At 39.1% G+C, this 19367-nt stretch overlaps 1 protein-coding gene across 1 annotated transcript in view; it reads left to right on the forward strand.

Moving 5' to 3' along the window:
• LOC129727340 (tyrosine-protein kinase Dnt-like) overlaps positions 1-19367 on the forward strand; it is a 225024-nt gene that overhangs the window by 195744 nt on the left and 9913 nt on the right. The window contains exons 2-5 of the mRNA XM_055685083.1: positions 14031-14397; positions 14461-15216; positions 15284-15503; positions 15578-15654. Coding sequence (XP_055541058.1) covers positions 14031-14397; positions 14461-15216; positions 15284-15503; positions 15578-15654 — 1420 coding nt within the window. The remainder of the gene's footprint in view (positions 1-14030; positions 14398-14460; positions 15217-15283; positions 15504-15577; positions 15655-19367) is intronic.

Here is a 19367-nt window from a genome sequence, read left to right on the forward strand (position 1 = left end):
GAATGTGGGAAAATATCTCGTCCATTCATTACGAATGACACAATGAATGGTAAAATTTACGTGAAAGAGTGTTTGCAGAAAAGGTTGTTACCCATGGTTAAGCAGCATAACAATCCTCCAATCTTTTGGCCCGATCTTGCTTCTTGCCATTACTTTAAGGATGCACTAGGGTGGTATAAAACAAATAATGTCACATGTGTCCCAAAGGAGATGAATCCTCCAAACTGCCCTGAAATTCGCCCTATTGAAACTTTTTGGGCTTTGACCAAGGCAAAGCTGAGGAAATATGTCAAACCAGCGGACAATGTTGAAAATTTTAAAAAAGATTGGCTTAAAGTGGTAAAAATGGTCGGAGAACACACTGTGCAAAAGCTTATGAGTAGTGTTAAGAGAAAAGTTAGAGAACTCGCGTATCCTACGCAAAATAATCCCAACTTGAATTGAAACTGGAAAGAAAACAAATATTTCAGAATAAAATGACCCGAAAAATCCTGTATTTTTTGTTTTATTCAAGAAAGAAGATGTATTTACAATTTTCGGAACAGTCTATAATGACTAAATTCTATTTGTCTCTAGTTTAAAAGCACTTTCTCAACTTTAATAAGATGTGTCTCAAAAACAAAACATTTTACGAATCTATTTTTTTATGTTCATTGAATCTTGAGTTTTCCAGAACCAATACAATAACCAAAGCTTCGTTTGCTTTTTATATAATGAACACTTATTTCAATATTTTGTATTTTTAACAACCTTTTTTTTCTGTAACCAAACCTCATATTCTTGCTAATGCAACACAGTTTCGCATTGTTGTGGGGATAAGAATCTGAACCAAGTATTCATGCATTGTAAAACTGTGATTAAAGCCATGTTTAAAGCAGCGTGCTACTATACAACAGTTATGCATTCGGATGCTAATGTACATCAAAAAGAAACGCTGCGTAATCTAACTATTTTTGCGTACCAATTTTATTATACGTCAAAATCTATTAGCATTTCAACGGCAGTCTAATTCCATCGTTTCCAATCGATCCACACCAAGTGACGAACCCTTCGCCCGAACCGCGATAACTAGCTTTTACGTTTCGATCCCACAAGCCAAACATTCGGAGCCATTCTACTATCCGCGTTAATGGGTTAGTTGAGCTGAGCACAAACCGAAAATTAAAACTAGTTTACCCATGTGGAGTGCTACCACTCACCGCTATGGTTTAGGTGGAAGCCGGCCGCTCGCAGCGAGAAGGTGGAGGTGTTATAAATAATAACAGCTTTATAATTAAATACTTGTTCCCGAGCGTATTCAGTTCAGTTCACGTTGCAGTACAGTCGCACGCCGACCGAGCTGTGGTTTTTGGGGAGATCGGAAGGTCGATTGGGTGAAGGTGCGATGGGATTTCCATTTCTCCTCTTCTGTGAACGCTCTTCAAATCGGATCCCGAAGCGGGTGGCCCTAATGAATTGGTGCACGTGCTAATGTATGGCATTCAATATATGCGCCTCTACACACAACGTAACGTAGTCGCATCAGTGGGTGGCTTCTGTTTTCGGTCGAAGGCTATATCATTAAATTTAGCATAACCAACAAACAGAGACTGCCGACGCTAGGCGAACGAACCTCTGGAGCCTCTATGCTGTCTATTGTAGAGCGCGCTGCCGCGGTCAATTAAAGGGTATTGATCAGGCCAGGATGTCGTACAGTGGTTTTCCATTCATGTGGTGGAGGGAACGTTATTATCGGAGGCGACGTGGCACCATATTGGGCGCACCACCGCACACGCGGCTTCAGTAGTGATCTGTTTTTATTGGATACAAATTGGTTTCGACAGCAAACACGATGGCACTCGCGCAGTCAAAGTGTTTCTGTTTGCCAGCAGAACAACATGACTGGCGTCAGACGGTGAAAATAGGTTTAATGTTGGCGCCGCTGACACACGCAGCAGATAATAAAATAATCATTTTTATTGTCATCGCTGCAAAACAATACGTTCATTTTTCAGCATCAGATAGCGATACAAGCTAGGGCTACTTTTTTTACTGCAAATTATCTCTATTATTATACTGATCATTAATCAGCGGAAGAGAGGTTCCCAAACGTTGCTCAACACAATCCACGTAATGAATGGCTCTTCTTTTGGAGTTTTCTGCGGATGATTCGATTGTACCCAATTATATGCTAATTTTTCGAAAGGAAAAGAATGCACCATTGACTACACCCAAGACTCTCATAGTTTCGACTAAACACAAATAGACGGCAAGCTCGGTTGAGTCTGCTACTTCTTACGACGATTGCCTGGCGTTTGGTGGTAACCTCTTCATCATCTTATTATCTCTCTTCTACACCTGGTTTTTCTCGTTCCGTCGAAATTAGGCACAATTATGATGATTATAGTGGTTATTTATAGTTTGTTTATTTAATGTGAATTGGGTCGTGAATTGGTTCGGTCGCCCCAATCAGGCTCCACCCGGGTCTTGTTTACCAAATTTCCTGATTCGTTTATCGTTAAAGTGAAAGGTCTTCGTTTCGATCGCACGGTTCTCACGCGGACCGTGACTAAATTGGTCACATTGCGCGATTACGCGCGATTGTACCGGCGTTCGATCGCGCAGCCGAAGCGTGGAGTGAATCTGAAGTATCGCAATTAAAATTCTCAACCCATCTGTGTGCCACTCTGGCAGCGAAACAAAATGCACCAACAACACCAACAAACACGTCTTGCACCTCGCTCGCACTCGCACGCGGAATCGCTGTATTTAAAATTAATTTCTTAATTTTCCCAAATTTTTTCATTCTTTGATTTGCACTTCGCGCGACTGTCAGAAGCAGCCGAAATCGGCAAGTGGCGGAAAAGTTCCACTAATTTATGCAGCGCACATCGGTCGTACGTTTCGGTTTGACAAGCTATTTAATATGGTATAAGCGGCATGGCACCACGATTCCGAACCGGGGCAAACAGAAGCCAACCGACCGGTTGCTTATCTCTATGGGATGGCTGTTTAATGTTTTGTTTTCCTCTCACTTCGGCCACAAATAATATTTCGTTCGAACGATGGGTGCTTGCTATGGGAAAAACAGGACTTAGTTTTATATTGGTCGTAAGCTGGACAAATCGATCTTTATATGGTGAATTCGGAAGATTTAATCAGGACAACCGTAACGGATTTGATGTTGGAGTTATTGCTTGTTGTTATCTGCGTATAACGAATTAAAGCAAGGGTGCGATGGGGAGTCGTTCAACCGAAAATTTGTTTAAAGATCATCTGAAGTTTTGGAGAGCAGATTCTGATGCTTTGCAGACTTAGTCGAAAAATAAACTTGTGGAAAGAATGAACAGGTTTTCCCGGTTATAACTTTACTTTAACTCTTGGCCTCGAGGTATCGACACTCTGTAGAATTCAACAGACTGACTCCACTGTTGTAGAGCGAAAGTTTGTAAATTCACGAGCTCCCACAGCTGCCAGATCCTGGAACGGGAAAGTCCTCTGTTCCGGCTCGTACATTGCAAGCACATCGAAATTCTATCACATCCTGCCACTCGCTGCTACCTAGTCAGCCTATAGGATAGAGAGAAGACGTAGAACTCACCGTTATGGTAACTGTCACACCAAAACGGCGGGTTACCCTGCCAAAATAAGCTTCGCGATGTTATTTTGCGTGACCATTTCAATATTATATGTTTAGGGACCCAAACATTTCTCACGTAACAGGAATTGAACCGTATGGCAGTTAAGCGTATATCAAACATGTTTAAATTAAATATGTGTTAGAGTCACATTCCGATTCGGAACTTGACCTTCTGTTTACTATACACAGACTTCGCAGCTAACCGTTGAGTGTACAGGACAATTGCGGGGCTAGCGCTACGATCCTACTAACACTAACAGTCTCTTCCGAGTCAAGACTCGAACCTACGATGAATGGCTTGTTAGGCCAGCATCGTACCTCGAGAGCTGGGGTTCGAAAAACATTAACAATTCTTTTTTTTTAAATTGTACTTGCACACAAGTTGTTACGTAAACTAGCAAGTCCCTTTTTTCATCGCAACTTGATTGCAATACTTTGCGTCAAAACTTCCGAAACTTTAAAGGCCTTCCAGCCGTTTTGGTGTGAGCTTAATGGAAGTGAGTGTCATGGCGTCTCTCTTTTCTATAGGCTTTCTACTGCTACCGAATGGCGAAAGGAAAGGTGTTACAAGTCCGTACGCTTCCTCACACCTCATTGAAATCTTTTGGCTGGTTGCTGCTCCGCGTATTTCCGACATTGGAGTTTAATGAAGCGAAAGACAAACGTAGGTATAACTGCAGCCAGCAGAAAGAACATTACAGAAAAATAAAAACAAAACTTCCTCTACCTTTACCGATAAACTTCGACTTGCGTTGCATGAATGAGCGCACAAATGAATGACTCAATCAGAGGGAATAAATGAATGCAGCCATCACAGTAAAGTACGGTTTGAGTTTCCGATATTTTGTTCCCTTTCCGCCCTTATTTCGTACTTACTTATTTGTGGATTTTCGTTTACCACTCGATTGGCGAGCCGGTTCCGATTTACACTTTTGAGTAAATCCTTTTAGAATTTGCCGACTGTTGTTTCGTCAAGGTTTTTTTTCGGCGAAGTTTGCTCCATTTTCCAACAATCCGAGAAACAATACCGCAATGAATGATTGCTCTATTGTACTCTATTGCTGGATGTGGTAGCGGGTGGCGGTTACCGGCAAACAGAGGTTTACCGGATGGGTTATCGCAATGAATGCAATCGTTTACGAGCTTCGCTAACCCGACTGACTGACCCTTGTCCGGGTGCAGATGGCGTGGACTAACGTTTTTCACACTTCTTAAGATAATGGCCCCACTGCTAGTGGAAGCGTGGGAAATGCATCATCATTCACTGATTAAGCGTCGTTCGAAAGTGGAATGGAAAACAAACAAGCGAAGCGAAACCAGAGGATGGTCATAAACAGGTGCCCGTAATCTCAAATTTCATGTCATGAAACGATTACTAATAGTATAATGGGGCAATTTTCATAGAATTATCAAAGTGGAACAGCTCACAATGCTGTGAAAAGGTTCACCCCTGGAGGTACTTTATGTGAAATAGGAGAAGATTTCTCATCCTCTAAGATTGCTTGCCTCTTCGCTGAATGACGCACGTATAGTTTGTAGTTCTTATAGCTTTGTCCCGGACTAAAACTAATGCCCTGTTGGCACGCAATAGTTCGGTAAGAGAAGCGGCTAGATTTTTGGGCCTTTGAGTAGCAAGCAAGACCGCTGTTTTGTGCCCGCTAGCAGCATGACCCATTTGTAATTCCAACATAAATTGTGTTGGTTTATTCGTTTTCTGAAGCCAAGCTAACCGCTCTGGAGAGTGAAATATTTGCCAGGTGAAACAAAGAAGGAATTTGATACGATACCGGTTTTTTTTTGTCTGCATTAATTGAACCCATCTCAATTAGGCTTTCCTAGGAAAAAATATTCTTTGCAGAAGAAATGGAATGGTCGGATCAATATGCCAGAATTCCAGTCCTTATCCCCTATAACTGAATTTTGGTTGTAATTAAAAATACCTTGCGAATTGTTAAATGAATTTCATTTGTTAGCATATGTGTACTGAATTTTATACATGATCAAATTGTCGGACCGTTTACGGTCTCTTTGTTAAAAAATTCTCAAGTTTCAAATGATTCTTTTTGTATCTATCACGTTTCTATCTGTTCAATGTAAAAATTTCTTCCTCAGTAGAAGCAATCTGTGATCATTGTCAAAAATGAATTTACTTTACTTCGAATATATGATAAATAGGACACAAACACTTACGGTTCTTACAATGTTTTCTTCGAAAACTACTTAAGAGTAGTTATTACAGTACACTGTACGTTCACAAAGACGTACTGCTCGCAGCATGGTCAAACAGATTTACGTTCGTAACCGTATTTTTTACTACCACACGAGAGGTGGGAGTTGAAGTGCAATTTAAAATAAATCACACCGAGTACGTGTTCAAGAGTAAATAAATAAATTTCCGCAAACTTTCAGAGTTGAACATCGACTTGCGTTTTTTACGTTTATTTTTTTTTCTTTTGTTCCTTCCTACATATATGAATATGATATACGACATGGGTGCTGCATAAATTGCTGCGTGCTTCGAAATTACCCAGGTACAGAACACATTTCATCTGTCGTTTCGCCGTTCGTTTCAATTAGTTAAGAAGCTGGAGCTTGTCCTAGGAGGATATATGTCGGAGTCGTACAGCCGGGGTACCGGTCGACATACCCGAATCGGGCGTCCAGCCGGGCGTCGTGACCTCTGCTGGCCCTGGCCTTCATAAATTTTGTGTGGAAGCAAAAATACGACCTGCTTTCCATCTCTGCCATCCTTCGGAGCTCGTTAGCATGGATCTCCCGCTCCCACATGTGGTCTCCCAGCAGTGTGCAATTTACACAAAAGAGCAAAAGTCTGCTTTGGACTTTATTTATGTGTGTTTGTGCTTGCGTACGCTGCCGGATTTGGCAAAGTTTGGAAAAACGCACCGGAGAATCGGGTTGCACCCGACGAGTACGGCAGCTAGCAATTGTTGGGTCTGAGAAATATTGGCCATATAAATTCATCATAAATACATTAAGGCCGGAGTCTGGGAATAACAACAGAAGGCCGTTTTCTTTTTTACTACTCGGGAAGAAAGCAATGAACCGAACTGAAGAAGATTGGAAGTTTTATCACCAACAGCCCGGATCGTTGCAGCCATTCGTCAACGTTTCAGCATTCCACTGACTCACCCCTTGCTTTAAATCAATATCAATTTTTATTTATTTATTTTAGAACAAACAAATTGCTTCCACCGCCCCCCCCCCCCCCCCCCCCCGAAGTTAGATAGTTGGAAGTCCCCATTTCATATTTCCATTCCATACATTCATAGATGTGGGCAGGATTTTTGTTTGGGGAGGCAATTGGGAATGTTAATCCAAATAAATCTGTGGATGTACGATAACTAGTAATTTGTAAAACTAATATTCTAAAAAATCTTCCCGGCTTTGAATATTTTCGATCATTCTGGTAGGTTCCTGAAGATAAATTGAGAGTAAGTGACATTCCGTATTGTTACTCGTGCTTGTGTGTATACTTTTTCACCCTTCCTTTGTACGCTTACTGCTACGAGCTCTGCTGCCTTTGGCGAATATTATCTCCATTAGTGGAGAGCCTAAGAATTAACCCAAGTTCATTAACATCGGAAGGCCTGGATTCTACCTAGATCTAACTCACAACTTGTCAAAGCGGAAACTGTAACCTTACGGCTACGAAGCACCCCTCACGATGTTATAACACTAACTATTGTTTCAGCTTAATTGCTAAACCTTTTCAACCAGACAATTTCGACATGATTTTTTAATCATACGAACATTGTGTCTCTTAAAGCTATTTTCCGCAGCAAGAACGATTTTATCTCAAAAAAATTAAATCAAGTGTTCTGTTCTCGTTAGCCACAAGCACAATTGGTACAAAATGTATTTCATGTGCAATCTCTATCATTTCCTAGTTATTTTGCGGTTCAATATTTTTGTATAAATAAGAAGACACTCTCTGTGTTATGTTCTGAAGTGCAATGAAAAACAATATACTTGTGTGTTTTTAAAAAGCTTGCATAATTAGCCTCGATTGTTTGTGGATGATAGAAATTGTGATGCAAGCTTCAACTATTTTCGAAAACATTCGGGGAATAAAGAGTGTTGATTCCAGTGCCGATAGAAGTCATTTTCACTAGCGAAAATGTTCGAAAATTACAGCCAGTCTCTTTCATATTATAGTAGATAAAATTGAATTATTTTTATTTATATTTGAAGCAGATATGTTTGCAACATTCTCGAATGTTTTGAGTTGAATTCATTGAAAAATAATAAAAGGGCTCATAAAGCGGTCAAAAAGTTGTTTGTTGGTTCTGCTGAAGTCTACTTTCGGAAGATGGCCCTTGAACGTGAAACTATAGTAAATTTTCGGAAATTATTGGCCTTTCTGATCTTCGTTCCACTTAATGGTTTCTTTGCTGGTGTGAATATCAGCATTGTCCTGCTAGAACGTGAACCGTCGCAAAAGGTTTTTGCGCAAAAATGGTAGCAGGGAGCCCACCAGAAACTGGATGTAGTCCTTGCTATTTATTCTGCAGGAAGTGAAAGCTGTTTTGAGTTTGGCCTGTTTTATGTAACGACTTTTGACCAAGACTTGATGAATTGTCTCCCGGAAAACGTTGAATTTCAAAGTCTGCTTGATTTTCGCCAACCAATTGGATAAGATTATGATTTCCCTTTTAAAACGACTGAAAGCTTGGATTTACGTAATTTTTTTTTTTTTTTGTTTTTTCGCATCCCTTGTGATTTACCACGAAATTCAGTACCACTTGATTAATCCGACAAGCGATCTCCCTCATTCCTTCCTCTAGGTGAAACGCTTCGATTTGTCCTTTTTTTTGTTCTGTCAGCCTTTTCCCTATAGGTATTTCGTGAATTTAGCCTCAAAAAATTCAAAAAGACGAAACAACCAATTGGTCATATAAACTTGACATGAGGGGGGGGGCATCTCCCCCCCTTCGAGTCCGGGCCTGACCTGGTCTTATAGAACCTGGACGGAGGCACTCTGATGAAATATTTCACGCGTATCGTTCACGGTCATGCAATGAAATAAATAAAAAAGGATAATGACACTGCTTAGCACAAAAACCGAATTTACAAAATTACAATTGCACAACAAAGCTCAGAGTAATAAATTTTCAAAAAATGTGAAACGGTTAAAGTCAAACGAACACGTTTTCACTACGACTGACGGATGACTGGGAATGAACATTGCATGATTGTGAAATATTTCTTTAAAGTGCCGCAAAATATCATCGGATGGGAATCTTTTGAATCCTTCAATGAAAAATCAGTGTTTATTTAACAACTGATCAAACTGAAAGTACATTATTTCACATGATAATTTCTAGTTGTAATAGATTTTTTGTTTACAAATCTAGTTTTCCGAACCGTTTTTTCTTCGTGCAGATCAAATTCCTTGTCGCCGACACGATTGCAATTATACCAACCAAATAGTAAATTCTCCAATTAATTCTACTTGGATTTTATTTCTAAATGTGCTAATAACTTACTTTTTCGCGCCCAATATAATTTGTTCGATAACCTGCCTGCATGTTTTTATTAATTATGAGTTTTATTTTGGAAATATTTAATTTAACTTACATTTGTACCAAACAGTGTTAGAATAGATAGTACTAGATGAATATTTATAACAAATTTAGTTTAAGATTATTCTAGCCACTTTGATATAAGATTTCTAACCTCATTTTTTGCAGAACACGAGAGATATCGGTTCAACTGTCTTTTAACTGCTATCTTTCCGATCTGTCAGATTTGTTCTCCCGCACTATCGCTGTGTTGCAAATCACACCGATCGTCTACGGCATTAGTTTTTATAAGGACCGTGTTGCCTGCTCGGCGACTTTGGTCGAAACAATCAGCCCTGGTTGATGCTCCAATAATTTATAATTAGTTCACCGTGAAAGCCCAAAAAATATATGAAAACCCTGTCTTTGCCAATTTTTGCATTTTTCAGATTTCTTACATGAGTCATTAAAAGTTTTATTTTATTATTTTTTAGTGCCTTTCAAGTCCTTTTTTTAACATTCGACATTTTTTATGGCCTTCCGAAGTAAGTTCGTACTCCATTTTTGAATATTTTTTCTGTCCTGATCATAAGTTTTCTGACTTTCCTGTACAATCTCCCTCCTTCATAAATATAAATATGACCTTTTACAGATTACACTAAGGTCGCTTTTTACGCGTTTTTTCACGCGGATTCCGGAATTTACAGCTTGCAACCTATTTGAATTATAATACACACTTGAAATTTTTTGCCGGATCTCGGTAACTTATTGCTGAGAACGGCACCACTGAGTGCTCGGTTAAAAAAATAATGACAGCTGTCATATTTTTTCGTAAATTTCGGTTCACCCAACTGAAATTTTGGCACAAAATATCCGAAATCTCGGTAGTAATATTTTGTGCCGAAATTTCAGTTAGGTTGAACCGAGATGTACGATAAAATGTGACAGCTGTCGTTATTTTTTTAACCGAGCACTCAGTGGTGCCGTTCTCAGCAATAAGTTACCGAGACCCGGCAAACAATTTTATATGTGTATATTTTGAAATATTACGCATCGAATCTTCTGTTGTGTCTAAACTGAAAGCGCTTTGCAAAATCCATTAAAAATTTCTTCCACTGTCAGTGCCTTAAAGAGTTTCATGAAATTCTATTTTAAAACATAATTATGAGCATCCTACTAATATAAGTGTATTTTTTTTTTGTTTTATGATTGCGCTTCAATTTCAAATTGTAACCATTCTGATTCTAGTATTGGCACTTTATTCTGGCGAGGTAATATTTGGAGAAAATTCTATTTCAGTCTATGTAACGGAAGATTGCTTCGAATGTCTGTTTAACTGTGGAAATAGATTTTTTTGTTATAGCTGGTTGTGGGAAACAGGTTACGGCATAATTTAGCTGTTTTTTGTTCGAGAAAACGAAACTTCCAAAATCTACTGCTAAACGATATTCAAAAGGTCGATTTCCATTGGCATCCTACTGTTTATGTTATGCAATAAATAACAATTCGAAAGTTGTTCTCGAATTGACTATTGATTGAATTTATTGAAATAGCACGTGCGTTGCACGGTAAACGGTATCGTCAATGATAGCGGGAAAACACTTAATCTTTTACATTGGTCCTTCTTATTCGCTCCCTTTAATATATTCCCACGCTTATATCTCTTCCATTAAGCAAAGCAAAGCTCTGGTGCTACATTCCGATCCGGAACTCGACCTTCTGTTTATTATACACAGACTTCGCAGCCTACTGTTTAGTGTACAGGACAATTGTGAGGCTAGCGCTACGTTCACTAACAGTTTCTCCCGAGCCGAGACTTGAACCACGACGACTGGCTTGTTAGATCGGCATCGTACCTCGAGATCAACTGGAAGACACATTTTTCTTCTACTATGGAACCCGTATTGAGAAACCTCTGTTTTTTAGTCTCGTTTCGCTACATGATAGTCATTGATTTTGGCTAATCTCTTCTCTCCCTCTCTCTCTTTCTCTAACTGCCTCTGAAATTTACGTTTCTTCAGAATAGATTCCACCTGTGAAACAAGAAGAAAAGCAATAAAAATGAAAAGGTCAGGGAACAGCAGAATATTTGGGGTTTTGATTTGATTTGAAAAAGAAAAATCATCAAAAACATGCTGCACCAAAGTGCACCTCTTAGAAGTTAGAAAGTGCACCCTAGATATAAAGCAGTCATTTTTAAGTCAATATTACTGTATTTAACTGCATTTTCATTCCATTTTTTTTGTCATTTGCTATCCATATAAGCTTTCCTTTCCCAATTCTAAGCAAATCTTTCCCAATGTACGAACAAATTTGTGAAACTACGATAGACTGTGATCGCTTCTGTAAGTTTCAACATTTTGTGGGATAGATGACGGTTTCGTCAGGTCGCATTTGTTGCCGGCCGGTTCAATTAGATTCACGCCAAGATATGATATGCTTTTCCTAAGTAAGCGTACAAAGTTGCTGAAAAGTGGTAGAACTAAAAAGCAAAATGGTAATTTAAAGTGAAGGCCATGGAAAACTATAAAGTTTTGCCGATAAATAGTAGAGTATACAAAGGGATAGTCAAAGTAAGTAGGATAGGCAAAATTTTGATGAAATTTGAAATACTGTAGCTTTGCCAAATGTTATACGATTTTAATAATTCGACCACCATTGAACTGGACAACTTTTAAAGTTTCATAGACCTGACCTCGATCACCGGATGTAGGAAATATTCCTGAGTTCCGGTAGCCATGTCAAACCTGCTAATTTTTGGATGGATCTGGTAATGGTTAAGAACTCATCGAGAATTGGCTATTTTTTATCCGGAAGGCCTCAGAGGAACCTGCAGTAGATGACATTTTTATTTTTGCATCAAATATAGCGCGTAACACCTCTATTTTTAGGATTCCCATCAGGAATCTTTTAGAAGACATATTTTTGAACATAGACTTCATTGGCCATTTCCGAAACAACCTGGATGTCCCGAAGGAACTCATAGTGGGAGAATTTACATTTCTGCATAAAAATATAGCATGTGACAGATTGTTCCGGAAGTGGCCAATGAAGCCTGTATTCAAAAGTATGTTTTTTGAAAGATTCCTGATGAACAATCCTGAAGATAGAGAAACCACACGCTATATGAGAGAGACGTACAAATGTTATTTCAATACGGAAATCATACATACATATGTATCGAGGTTCTATCGATACAAGAGCAATGTTATTTCAGAAGCATATAAAATGTTCTCTACCTCTAGGTGATTCGGACCAAGTGAGGGGGTGGTGATGAGGAGCCTGAGAATTAACTCATGCTTAAGTCCTTTGATAATCAAATATGGCCTGCTTCTATTCTAACAAGATTCGAACTCACGACCATCTGCTTATCAAGGCGGACTCTGTAACCTTGTGGCTACCAGTTCCCCTCGAATGGTATCGCCTTCAATTGATGCGATTAGGCCGAGCACTGTGCCAAAAACGGCCAAAATACGAGCAGAGGCACAAACAGTGATTCCTCCGCATGACAACGCTTTGCCTCATACTGCCACAGACGTGAACATACTCATATAGGAAGTCCTGCCTCACCTGCCATATTTCCCAGATATTTCCTTGTCCGATTACCATTTGTTACGTTCGATGGCCCATGGCAAAAACAAAGTTGTTGCTAACGATGGGTAGCACACTAAAGTCGCTTTTTACGCGGGGGATACGTGCCGCGTGAGAAAAACGCGTAAATTCCGGACCCGCGTCAAAAACCGCGTAAATTCCGGAATCCGCGTAAAAAACGGCGTGAATTCCGGAATCCACGTAAAAAACCGTGTATAAAACGCGTAAATTCCCGAATTCGCGTATAAAAGGCCGCGTAAAAAAAGGGTAAAATGCGACCTTAGTGTACTTTCAATGATTTATTGGTAATTATTTCATCAATATAAATTGCATTTGAATTTTAAAAAAACAGCGAGAACCTAGTTGCGCACTGTTTGTAATGGTTTCGGGAGAGAAAAAATTACTTAGAAAAAATAAAGCTTCTATACAAACCTGCACAAATCTGGGAAATTAATGTCATTGACTTGTACATATGATTCAACTAAGTTTTATTTTCTTCCACCTCTGGGGGAAATATGAACCCCCCTCCGTGCACACGGCTATGGACAAGACGGGGGAACATTCATTTCACATTGTGCATCTGTAAATTTAAGTTTCAACGACTTCTCTCGGCGGGGCATTAACCAAAAACAACACGGTCTCATCTTTATCATTGCCATGTTCGGTACTCGACACGGCACTAGGCCAATTCCCGTTGCTGTTCAACCAGCCCTGAATGACGACTTGTTCAATAATGAAACCATCCATGCGGCTGTTTTCGTTTGCCTGCTTTTGGGCCGAACCGAACGAACCGGGAAGAGTTCTGACTGAGTCTGCACGCAACAACGAAATCAACAATTGCTGAACATGGACCGAGCGAACGAAAGGAGGTCTCAAATTAAAGCGCGAAATATGAAATTCAACACAGAACCGGAGAATGAAATATGGCAGCCCGAAATGGAAGAACATACACGCCAACAAACAAATGTGTGTAACGAAAATTGAAAAGTTATAACCCTCTTGGCCGTGTTGCTTTTCGGTTGCTTTCTTGTTAGCAATTCCAAGTTTGCGCTAACGACTCGCCCGTGAGGCATGGGGAATGACGGCTTGTTGGCTTGTTTGTTACCGACGACGGCAAAGCGTTTGGGGAGGAACACCGCCAAATTGAAAAATCATTATTTTAACGATCCGTTTCCGAATGCCGATGACTTATGAGGGACTGTGAAATTTTGCGGAAGGTTATTTGCACCATAAGTCAAACAAACAAATAAAATGAGATCGTTATTCTTACGATGGTTTTCGTTTTCTTATCTTTACAGGACTCTCGGCCGAGCTGTACTACGTTCGGGAAGGCCAGGTCAACGAATATGCGCTCCACTTTACCGTACCGGTACCGGCAAACGTGCAGGACATTTCGTTCACGTGGCAAAGTCTAGCCGGTAAACCACTGCCCTATAAAATCAGCATCGTTACCTCGGATCCGTTGGTTCTTCCGAAACCGTCGATGAATATTTCTCGAGTTGGTGAAATACCGACGCAGATTGAAACGTTTGCAATCGCGCTCAAATGCGCTGGTCGTGATCCAGCCGAGGTTGAAGTCACGATAACTATCGAAGTAACTCTGAACCGAGCTACAGGGAACGCTACGGAGCTAGTTTTCCGTAGGAAAAAGATTTGTCTGAACAAGTAGGATTCTAACTTTACACCTTTCTTTTAATAATGCATTCTAATCGAATTTTTCACTTTCAGTGATCACCCGGATGTTAATCAACCAGATCCTTACCTACTGGAAACGGTGAATCACACTCCGAACGGCTTGATGACACTCATCGTCGGAGGTATTCTGGCAATTGTCCTGGTAGCGATCCTCATCTCAATCGCGTACTGCGCCCGTGGTTCGCTGAAACGTAAACCACACCACGCCCAACCGATTCGAACTTCCAGCTTTCAACGTCTCCAAACTCACCCACCATCGGCACCATCCTCGATCGTATCACCACCTTCGATCGCTCCAACCATCGCCACCCTATCCAGGAACAAAATCTACGCCAACGCTGAACCCGAAGAACTCCAGCGACGCATATCCGAATTAACTGTGCAACGCTGTCGCGTTCGGCTCTCATCACTGCTACAGGAGGGCACCTTCGGTCGGGTCTACCGTGGTTCCTACAATGACAGCCAAGAAGTGCTCGTTAAAACCGTCGGCCAACATGCCTCCCAGATCCAGGTTTCACTTCTGCTCCAGGAAGGTATGAGTTTATATGGTGCACAACACCCGGGTATTCTGTCCGTGCTGGGAGTTTCCATCGAAGATCACACCGCACCGTTCCTGCTGTATCTCGCTCCGGACAACATGAGAAACCTGAAGATCTTCCTCCAAGAACCGGTCGCTCGCACTATGACCACAATTCAAATCGTAAAAATTCAACTGCAGCTAGCACAAGCTCTTGGCCACTTGCATAGTCACGGCGTCATCCACAAAGACATTGCAGCTCGAAACTGCGTGTGAGTATCGATTTAAACTTGCTAGCTTTTCAACCTAACCTAACCTAAACTTCGTTAATAATTGCAGAATTGACGATCAGCTGCGGGTCAAGCTGGCTGACAACTCGCTCTCGCGGGATCTCTTCCCCGGTGATTACTACTGTTTGGGTGACAGTGAAAATCGACCAATCAAATGGCTCGCGTTGGAATCGATTCAGTACAAACAGTTTAGTGAAGCATCCGACACGTGGGCTTTCGGTGTGCTAATGTGGGAGCTGTGCACCCTGGCCAGACAGCCGTACGCTGAGGTGAGCTTTTGGCAGTGCAAGTAAAATGTTAGAAAGATTTTATTTAACGTTTTTTTTCTCTCGCCTAATTTCAGGTTGATCCATTCGAGATGGAACACTACCTCCGTGAGAACTACCGATTGTCCCAGCCGATCAATTGTCCGGATGAACTGTAAGTAAAAATGTACTCCATTTTATTTTACTAAAAACTAAAGTCGCATCAAACCTTTAATTCATATATGGTAATTTTATTGTCTCCTTGAAAAATAAAAACATGCGCTATCTCACAAAGATAAAGCAATTAAGGTATAATAAATATTGGTACCAAGCACGACAGCGAAATCGATAATGTGTGAAATAAAATTAACCAAAAGTAGTTTGCAAGTTCTGTGGGTTTCGCTTTGCGTGAGTGCACGTTACGTACACCAAAGGATGTTGACTTTACTTTCCCAGCTGGTGGTGCCGGTGCCGATGACAATGTTTGCGGTCATTTGTGTGTATTTCCAACTATTAACTTCATTACGTTCGTTAAATTTATCGTTGCCGATAATGGTATTTATTATATCCATATCGGATGACCTCGTTTTCGTCGCGTAATGAACATTGTTTTGGTGCTCATAAATCATCATAAATCAGACGCAATTTATTGATATGATTAATAACGGATACCGATAGGTATTAATATAAATAAACCAATAATCAAGTAGTTTTTTTTCGATTGTAATTTACTACACTGACATTGGAAGTTTTAATACTTTATAGGTTTATGTCATTAACGATTTTGCGACTGGTTGCTTTCGTACCTAGGTCTTTTTTTATTGAGGTTAAATCTTAACCCATTATGGACCGGACCTAGATCCTGATTTTTCTCCAACGCGATTTTCACAACACAGGCTTGTATTGTTCTCATCAAGAAAAAAATGGTGAAGAAAAAATTTTCCGACTTTCCAAAACCGAGTATTTCACAGTTCGTTTTTCCGAACAGTGGGCCAATGTGTGATAACAAATCAATGAATCCTGAAACATATGATTTCATTGAAATTTATTATTTATGTGGTTCAAGAGCTTGAAAACATTTGGGATGTACATAAACATTACATTTTTTACAAATGAATATTGTGGGTTTGTGACAATGCCTTCATCTTCTTGATTTTTCATCGTGAGCTCTAGCTGGAAAGTGTTGTCTAATACCTACAATCAACGGGAGGGGGAATATATACCACATTTACTTCAGATGCCCGTTGAATAGCTAAAGTTTCTTCATCATCACTCTCTTCCTCCAGTATAGTATAGTCGATTCATCTTGATTTCTAAACATGAAGATCGAATTCACTATAGATACACTTATAGCAAAGTAATCAAAAGACATGAAACTGATACTTACGATAGCTTCAATACAGATTCAGTCCACATGAAACAATAGTAATTGACGCACTATAAAATAAACTTTAACTAACTGCGTTTGACATTACGTAAACAAAGTGAACACCTATAGGACCACTGTTCGGAAAAACGAACAGTCATTTTCGATCAAGGGGCACGCGCGTTGCAATGCTCGTAGAGTATTGATAAATGGTACAAAGTAAAAGTCATCCATTAGTAACTAGAATATATCAATATCAATAGCTTCAATTATTTTTTTCAGTTTTAAAAATTATAATGAAAAATTGTGTTTTTGAACACATCTGCGCGAAACGCTAGCCACCCTACGGGATGGTTGGGGAGGGGTGTCCAGTACATTTTTTTTTGTAGCCAACATTTCCAGCTATCATATACAGAAGACGGAATGTTTTTATCTTATCTCAGTTATTCGTGAAAAATTTTTAAAGTACTGTTCGGAAAACCGAACACCCGGTCCATAATGGGTTAAAGGGGCATCTTCAGAATTATAAGCAGATTTGTAACAAAAGATAACTACAGCGGGACATCATGTTAACATACAAAAAAAAAACTATTAGAAACATATAAAAAGGTCGCTATCTTATAGAAAAATATTCGTTTATTTGGTGATCTACTAAACTAACATAGGTTGAATCTAGTAAAAATAACCCAACAGCAATTTAAGTCTAATCAATCACCAAAAAGGCCTAGGCTATAAAATAGAGATGATTGTGCTTTTTTTCAAAAAGTTATTTCCAACATATTTATTCAACGATATTTTAAGTTATTGTTGATTTAGGCCCCTTCATAACACCTCACAAGCCCTGTAACCCTGGATTCGTGAAAACATATTTAAAATATCTTAGATTTTTTATTTTGATAATCCTGAAAATTGAAAAGATTGAAAATTTCAAAGTGATAATTTCGTAAATTCTATATTTTTTCTAATCTAGTCTGATCCAAACTGTTACATCTTAGAATGATGCAATCACGAAATCCAAAGTTCTTAAATCCCAAAAAAATTAAAACCGTCAAATCAACACCTGTTTTTTTTTTTGGTTTAATTCCAAAACAAATTTCAACGATATTTTTTTAATTATTAATTTGGGAGACTTCATTACACCCTTTATGCAGAAAATTTTCCCACATGAGCCAGATTTTCAAGTTTTTAATGAGAAAGATCCTACAAAAGTATTAAAATTTTGGAATCATTTGACATATTGAACATTTCTCGACCTAAAATGAAATTCAATGACATTTCCATCATTTGGTAATACTTTTATGAACAACAATAGATGCCGCTTGACAGAAAAAAACATGAACTAATTTTAGTTTTGTATATGGACGCAGTAGCTATAAACGTTTGGAAAAATAAACGTTCACGGGGAATTCAATTGCTTTCAAAATATTTAAACCCGTGAGCGTCTCGTAAATTCTATATTTATTTAAATCTCAATAATATAATCTAATTCATTGAAACTTGAAATCATAAAACAAAGTCCTAAAATCCCGAAATTTTAGAATCCCAATAACCCAAAGTACTAAAATCGAAAAATCAACAGCACTAAAAATCTAAACAGACAAGATACTGCAAATTTTGAACCCTAAGATCCTGAAACCCCAAATTGCTAAAAATCGAGAAACATTTTATAAGGTCCAATCTGCTTTGATCGATATTCTATTTTGTCAATGGTTCAGATTCAGCAAGCTTTCTGAGCGTGGTTTTCATCCAGATGGCTAAATTGGACCATCCGCCAATAAATTGTACAAAGAACATATCATAAAATGTGTTTGATGAGCCGTGACGGTTAAAAAAAAATCGATCATGTAGCCTTAAATCCTGAAGTTCAGATATCTCGAAATTTCTAAACCTTTTGGTCCCACAAACCCCACCTAAATCAAGCAATCCAACAACTTCAGAAAATACTCGTTAAATCTCTAAGATCCCTAAATCCATCAATCCCAAATGGCAATATTTAAAACATGTAATTCTTAAATCCATAAGTGTTAAAATTTGAATATCTGGGGTCATGAAAACTTGAAATTCTTGATTCTTGATATTGTGAAGTCCATATAATTTGTGGCAATTTTTAAGTTTTTGAAGTTCGAAATCTTAAATTTCTGCAATTTTATGAATGTACTAGCTGACCCGGCAAACTTCGTTCCGCCCATTTTTGTGTTTATTAAATAATTTTAAACATTCCAAATTCAAATGCACGATGAATTGGCCATTGTCAAAAGAGTCATCATTTATATTCTGAACCAGAAGTTGCCATCTAAAAGTTCAAAATGGTGTCTGTGGTCGATTTTAGCTCCTGTGTATCATTCTAGATCCGGATATTATTATATTGGGTGGAAATCGGCCATTTCTGGCTGTTTTCCAGAAACCGGAAGTTGCCATCTTAGAGTTCAAAATGTTGTCTGAGCTAGATTTGTGGCTTCAGTCCATCATGACGATATCAGAAATACTTATATAGGGTGGTATTTGGTCACTTTCCGCTGTTT

This window comes from Wyeomyia smithii, chromosome 3 (genome assembly GCF_029784165.1).
Source record: "Wyeomyia smithii strain HCP4-BCI-WySm-NY-G18 chromosome 3, ASM2978416v1, whole genome shotgun sequence".
Taxonomy (NCBI): Eukaryota; Metazoa; Arthropoda; class Insecta; order Diptera; family Culicidae; genus Wyeomyia; species Wyeomyia smithii.